Source organism: Colias eurytheme, chromosome 23, assembly GCF_061535395.1.
Source record: "Colias eurytheme isolate Ceu_HAF_F1 chromosome 23, ilColEury1 Martin Lab GWU primary, whole genome shotgun sequence".
NCBI lineage: Eukaryota > Metazoa > Arthropoda > Insecta > Lepidoptera > Pieridae > Colias > Colias eurytheme.
The window spans coordinates 2,793,191-2,801,378 of record NC_143002.1 but is presented as its reverse complement, the minus strand read 5'-3'; the positions used below and the strand labels follow the sequence as shown (position 1 = coordinate 2,801,378).

The 8,188-nt window shown below is 31.1% G+C and overlaps 1 protein-coding gene across 1 annotated transcript; it reads right to left on the bottom strand.

The window, feature by feature from the left end:
• Nucleotides 1-211: 211 nt before the first annotated feature.
• On the bottom strand, nt 212-3,831 carry LOC149898174 (uncharacterized). Its single transcript, XM_090115416.1, has 3 exons — nt 3,673-3,831; nt 2,620-2,872; nt 212-1,014 (listed from the first exon to the last, which is right to left on the bottom strand). The coding sequence occupies exons 1-3, from the start codon at nt 3,802-3,804 to the stop codon at nt 692-694; spliced, it is 708 nt and encodes a 235-aa protein (XP_089971542.1). The 5' UTR covers nt 3,805-3,831; the 3' UTR covers nt 212-691.
• Nucleotides 3,832-8,188: the final 4,357 nt, after the last annotated feature.

Here is an 8,188-nt window from a genome sequence, read left to right as displayed (position 1 = left end):
TCATGACTCGTCGAAACGAGTACAATAGTCTCTTTAGTGTAATACTTTTTAAAAGTAATAACTGTTGAGTATTGGCTTTAAGAAAATCTTAGTATTATTGGTAAAAAATTAAAAGAAATGTCTTTATATTTCTTCACTTAAAAGGTATTATATTATCTAGTTAAACATCGCAAAGGTATATTAAGTAGAGTAGGTAAAATGAAACAAAATCTTTAATTTGTACACACTTTAATTTCACGAATACATATCGCAAAATAATTGTCATTTTAATAACTTAAAGCAATCTCTCGATAACTCGGTAATAAATTATATGACTCGGTCCACTCAATCACACACAACTTAATAAGAAATAAACATAATACTTATAAAAATACACATATATCTTTGGAACAAAAACTTAAAATATTTGGTAAAATAATAGATAAAATATAAAAGAAAACTATCGAAAAATACTGTAAGGAATATACGAAGAATATACATAGCATATAAAAATATCTATCATAGAATAATTATATACAAAAAAATCACACACATATAAAACGATACATACTATAAACCTACATAGACTAAATAATCAGTCAAGATTAAAGCATAATATCGGATACATAAATACTGTCACGCGCACGCTCACAAACGGTGGTCGAGAAATAAATAGAGATTCACACAAATAAATTAGTTATGGTATTATAAATTACGCCTGTTTAATATGAGCGCCGTAGGCTAAGTTCTGGGCGTCTTGGGATCTGCCCCAGCCGCCGCCGCCGCCGCTTTCCCAACCATGCTCTTCATGAGGAGGTTCAGACCAGCCACTGCTCTTGCTGTTTTTAGAGTCTAACAGCTTTTTCAAGGCTCCAATAGCAGCAGCGATGAAGGCGACCTTTCCGAGGAGGTAAGCCTTGAATACCGCGAAGGCAATGATACCAAGGAACAGCGGGATGAGCGCAGCCAACTTCAGTTTGATGAGCGCTAAGATGGGGAGGAGCTTCTTCAGCTTCTTCTTCTTCTTGCCACGGCCTGGAAGTGAATTGTATTTTAGTACATCTTATAGGTGAAACAAAATTATTGATAGTATGAATGATGTTTTTCAATAAGTGTAGTCGTTTAGTGATTTTAATTTGTAGAACAAAAAACAATTGTTTAAAAGCTTTGAAGACCGTTGAAGTCTTTTAAATCAATTTGTCGCATCTTTTGACAATTCCAATTATTGTTAATATTTAAAGCATAAAATTTATGATGTGACAGGGATCTAACATTTCAATAGGCACCCACGTCTTTGTGTGAACTTAAAATAATTCATACATAAAACAGCTTCAACCAAAACATATAGAATCTAATAAAATAAATCCACACTTATGCAATTCACATGCCGCTCAATTATGCTTATTTAATTACATAGCCAGTGAATAAAATAATTCATATTAATTACAATTTGACATCAAAAAGTAGACCACGTCTTATGCAACAGAATTCTCTCATATTAAATATTATCTCTCAAGATTTCATTGTAATTAATTAATTGATTCAGTTCAAATATTAATAAACGGATATAGTAGTAATATAATCTTCATCCGTTTCTAATGAAGTATGACATAAGTATATATTAATAAATTTTGCAATCTTTTCAATTTCTTTTTCAGCTTGTCTGACTTTGCGGACTTCCAATAAGACACTAATCTTGAGAACTAGTTATTTTATATCGTATTTAATATACGTAATATATTTAATGAAGGATTTGAAGGTAAGTTTTAAATCTAATTTAAAGATTGGCAGAAACAAAAACGTGTAACGGTGTAATTACGTCAAACGAGCGAATGCACATTCAACACTGAATACGAGTTCTCGAATGCTCTTGCTCTACCTCCAGCTCTATGTTCGTTTGATGTAAATGCACAGTAAGACGAAATGATTAATTGAAGATATTCTAATTTTTTGTCCGTTTAATGACCTCTACGATCCAAAATAAACGACCATTACATGCCACATTTAAATTTGATAGTCAACATTTACATGAAGCTTTCTGTGGCTATAAAAACACAAATAGAAATTTCACGAAAGTAATTGAACTAGTAAACATCACGAATTATTACGATAGTGGTGTTTCGTGATGATTTTATAAATGATGCGAGTTATCGTGCCCATTGTCCTGTATGGTGTATAACTGTTTTATTTAAGTACTCAAATTATGCTCTATTAAATGTTTAGTTTCCAAATATAATGTATTTAATAAGTTAGAGATATTTTATTTGAAATTGACACTTTATGCTCTGTATGGAATTACACGTTTTAAAATAACATTTATATGTTTTTTTTATTATTTGTAACTTGACCCTACTTTACCCGTAATTATATAATAAAATTTAATACTTTTCTAATCGAGATACTTCCAAAGATATCATTAAGCAATGGTAATAAATTAATTTATGAGTAAAAGGAACAACTCTATCGGCTCAATTTTCAATTATCAATCATTAAAATTAAAATTACCAATTCACTGTTCTCAAAAACAACGGAACAACATTTAGCATATCTATACCTATTCAATCATTCGTCTATTCTTAACGAGCTTTACAGTTAACCGTACTGTAAATCATTTGCAAGTCATGTGTGAAATCTACATACCTTCCTCTTCAATAGAGTTATCTTCAGTGAAGGACTTTGGCATTCTAAGCTGCAATACGTGGTTATCTAGGAAGTCAACAACGTTGTCCATGATTCTCTCTTCTACTTGAAGTTCCCTGGCCTTAGGATCGTCGGCTAAGGGCTCGTAGCTCCTTGCGGAACGTGGTGACCCGGTTCTGGAGAAATTGATGCCATCGACCAGGCTCAATTCCTTTGCGACTGCCAAGTTTTCTGTGAACTTCATCGCTTTTTCCTGTAAAAATAGAGGTTAAGTTTTTATTTAACTGGTATGGTATAATATTGTTTAAATAATTTGACGTAGATAAGTGGGTTCACTTGCAACCACAAAACCGCAAGAAATTTCGTCGATTTTGTTATAAAAATTATGACAAGTAGTGGAACGCTCAATTGATTTTTTTTGTAATCTATCTAAAGCTGTTAATATTAAAGTTAATAGTAATAGATAATATTGTATCTAGTTTTGAAGAAATCGCTAATACTCGAACTGTAAGTAGCGGAGCTTTGAAAGCTTAAATTTCATCTAAGCTTTAATTGAAAACAAACCATAGATTCAAAAGGACGACAACTTTAAGGACATTAGAATAATACTAGATCGATCACTATTAAGCGCGTCACACACGGTGAAGATACTATAATATTTTATCTTAAGATACTGTTATATTTTATATTACAGTATTTTAACGCATCCGGTATCAGCGTTCGGACCATCATTTTTCTTTTTGTCATTGCGTACTAAGACCCCTGTAGAACCGCCATCCTGTTACAAATGACCCACAAAATTTCGCGTCATTTGTAACAGGATGGCGGTTCTACAGGGGTCTTAGTACGCAATGACAAAAAGAAAAATGATGGTCCGAACGCTGATACCGGATGCGTTAAGATACTGTAATATAAAATATAACAGTATCTTAAGATAAAATATTATAGTATCTTCACCGTGTGTGACGCGCTTTAGAATAATTGAAAGCCGACAAATCTATCCAAAACAATTATCACATCTTATCACTTCACTAATCACTGCACTGAACACACCTTCAAACACAGCATGGTGTCTGTCTCCACACAGTCTCGGAGTGTGGAAACGAATCTCTCCATGACGCCATCCTCCCTGGTTGGCATGGCAACCGACGCCGCCACCACACACAAAAAGACGAATGCTCTCATCTTAGCTCAATGTACAATTGTCAAACAAGCATGTAGCACATTCAGTTTTATTTCCTTCCCCCCTCTTTTAATGTGCATATGTCACGTTGGTGTGACGAAATGCCTGCCTAAGTAGTACTATGAGCAACTGAACATAAGTTTTTAATAGTGTGTGAAATTTTTGGGGCAATGAATGAATGGTTTTCTTTTTTACGACGCCGTAAATGCTAGGTGTTTATGGTGGTGCAAATTCGTATGTTTGTTTATGACATTTTGTCAGTTATTTTTAGCAACAATGCAACTAGGAATACGTGTGCATAATTTTTAAAAATTAAATCAGACAAAACGCAAAATTTTGCAACAAAATTAAAAGTAATACTACTCAAGTTTTCACACAAATTAACACATAAATACATGTATCTTTTATCTCAATTAAAACTTAACATACCTATTCATATATAATAATTACGTAGCAAAAATTAACACAGCATATTTCTAACAAATCCTAATTTGTTATTCAAATTTCATTTCATTCACAACAATACATCATAATATTAACGTACACTTAAACTAGATGAAAAACTAGAAGAAATTTTACTTTAATTTATTCCCAAGAGATCTTTAGTTCACACAACAATTAAACAATTGTCTCTCGAGATCGGATCTCTTTTTTCGTTAAACAATACATTACTGTCACTATCTAATCTCACTAAAATTATACTGTACAAAACAAGAATAAAGTTTTATTAACAATGTATAATTATTGTTCAAACTAGATAAAACAATAATTGCTATTTGCATGCGTTTTATGAAAATATATTTAGACGGCGTTAATTTAAGCAAAGACGTTAGTGCTACGGATCTAAAACACAATTTTTGTTAGATATTCTTTTACCCAAATTTATAAATTAAAATATTAGTACGATAATTACAGCTGTAGTCTAAAATCAATAAAAGTTGAGAGCTGAAATCCGTATTAAAAAGCTTGAGCTGCGCTTTTTCTTCTCTGTTCTACCGCCTTAATCATATCATACAAACTAGGCATAAGTATAATTGATTATTATCTTATATTTTCCTTTGGAATTATACTAATAGTTTTCAACCTAGCAATGTTTAGTATAAACCAAACCAATAATATTAGCAATGTACAAGTGATAGCTTTGAGCCTTTGAACCTAGCAATGTTTAGTTTCAACCCAACCAATCATATTATAACAATGTACAGGTGATTTAACATTGTGGGTCAAACCACGATTCACAAATACTTAACACTGTTAACAGTATGCATACAATTTACCTACGTAACATGACCAAATAAATATTATATTTGACCTATCTTGTAACTTAATAGTGTATTTTTATTTAAAACGAAACCTGTTAATGTTACTTTTAAAAATTAGGTAATGATTATAAAATACTTTATTTTATTTATATTATTATAAAATATTAATAAAAATACAATTATCTGCGTAACAACTAATTGCAGTTGTTTAAAGTCTAAACGTAGGTATATGATTTAAATTCATTTTTTCGCCTACAAATTAAACTTAAAAATTTACAGAGATTTCTTATCAATGAAAGATAATAATATTTTACGCATTTCTCGTCCGTTTTTAATAAGAACTTGTTCTATGTCGTTTTACTAATTATATTGTATGCCGGTTGAAAATAACAATAAGTGGACCCCAGCTTCACTTGAGAACTATTTTTTAGATTTTTCATAGGTATTATGCTATTTTATTATCTATATATATGTATTTATAATATTATATTTATCGTCGCCTAGTACCCACAACACAAGCCTTAATTGAGCTTACTGTGGGACTAGGTCGATTTGTGTAATAATGTCCTATAATATTTATTTATTTATATTTATTTATTTATTATTTATTTATTTTAAGATTGAAGGTTTTAGTATAGATACTGTATTCAGGTTTAAGTAATGGGAACTTTATTACTTGGATTTTAATAAATCATGCTTAATCGTGTATGACTCTATATAAGTTTTGCTATAATAAAGTCCTCTGTATGGTTGTAAATTACGTTTGATTACTAAGTTCATTTGAAAGAAAGAAAGAAAGAAAGAATAATTTATTTTGCCAAAAGCCAACAACAGATATAATAAAAAGAATAAGAAATACAAAACAGAGAAAAAGACAAAAGTGTGGCAGACCTTTAGCAAAAAGGGGACCAACTCAGTATTAAGCTGTGCCTTCAACAGCACAGCACTGATTTGCCTAAATTCTATATATCTATACTAATATTATAAAGCTGAAGAGTTTATTTGTTTGAACGTGCTAATCTCGGGAACTACTGGTCCGATTTGAAAAATTCTTTCGGTGTTTATTCTCCCATTTATCGAGGAAGGTTATAGGCTATATATCATCATGCTACAACCAACAGGAGTGGAGCCACGGGGGTGAAACCGCACGGAGCAGCTAGTAGCTAGTTATTTATAAGTGTCTAATTACCATTACTATCTTTCAACCATTGCTTGAATAGTTTGAGCAAAACGTCTATGCGGATATTTTCTAAGAAAGTCAAGATATATATTATTTTTTATTTTATTGCAAATCCATTAAAAACATTCGATGTGCTTTATTACTAATTGAATCGAGTATTTTGCCGAAGTTTTTTAACCTGCAATCTATTTGTGATTTCAATTAAAACAGTATAAAAAGTGAGAAGAGTTTTAATATAAGTACTTTTAAAACAATTACATCATCTTAAGTAAGTGAAATTAATATTTTATGATGATGCGAATTAACGAACCGATTAACATATTTAAGTGAAACATTATTAATTTTTTATTGACACTTCGTTACTTAATATCTGAATTAATTTTGTTCACGGTTTTCCTGTATCGCTATACATTTAAATAATTCGTGTCATAATATTCTTAATTCATAATGAATATTAAATTTGTACTAAAATTTAAATACTATATAATTTAAAACTTTATCAAATTTCTAACATATTTTTAAATAAATAAATTTAAATGCATTGAACCTTATGCAACCAAAATGATAAAAAAGCGTAACGTATAAAATAGAATTCCACATTACTTTCCTTTTTATTGATACATATCTATAAACAAAAATATTCTAAAATCCCTCTATCATTGAAAATTCGATCACAAAACCTGACTATAAATTTGCATTCATATCAACGCCTATTTTCAGATAATTTATAAACTTAAACGTGACTATAGGTGTTACTAAATTCGACTCAAACATCAACCATTCAATGAACAAACACGTAAATGTATAACGGCTTCAATCAATAGCTTTCCAAATAATTGCTCCACATAACGCCGCTAAAATTAACATTTGTATTCCATAGAAATGATTAGACAGTTTGGAGTCATAACACTGCAGCGAAAGTGTACATGTATGGCTAGATCTTGAATGTAAACAGCCCAATTATATAATTTACATCTTCACGGATTTAATAGTCGATTACTTTTGTTTTCACTTCTGGGTATATGATACGTCATTTATAGTATACTAGAGGTCCGCCCCGGCTTCGCCCGTGGTACATATTTCGCAATAAAAGGTAGCCTATGTCCTTTCTCGGGTATCAAAATATCTCCATACCAAATTTTGTGAAAATTGGTTCAGTAGTTTAGGCGTGATTGAGTAACAGACAGACAGACAGAGTTACTTTCGCATTTATAATATTAGTATGGATACTAGCTTTCCGCCCGCGGCTTCGACCGCGTTTTCAGAGAAAAACCCGTTCCCGTAGGATTTCCGGGATAAAACCTATCCTATGTCCTTTCTCGGGTATCAAAATATCTCTATACCAAATTTCATGCAAATTGATTCAGTAGTTCAAGCGTGATTGAGTAACAGACAGACAGACAGAGTTACTTTCGCATTTATAATATTAGTATGGATATTGGTAATAGCTATGTTATATTGGTATGTTATTCAAACTATGGTGGCATTGCAAATGATCGGTATGAAATTAGAAAAAGACAATTGAGTCCTTGGAATTTGTGCAATGTGTGGCTATAAAAATATTCATTTGTGAATATTTATGAAATGAATAGCGTACACTAATTTTCAGGACAAACATTCAGCTTTGAAAGATGATCGTCTGTTTAACATTGTGAGATTGAAAAGCTCATCGTATGTTGGTAGTAGAACATTATAATAAATAGATCCTATGCATTTCTTATGGCAAAACGTTGGGCATGTAAACTGATGAAGTATTACATTTTCTTTGCAAAACTTTTAGAAGGTACCTAAATAATAATATTTACTCCTGCCTATTTTCTAAAAGTGGATTTTGAATCTTTGGTTGGAAAATAATTTCTGCGAACAGTGACATTAAATCATAATCGACCTTTTGACGATTGAATACTGCTTGCAATGTTACCATCTACATGATATTTTATTTCG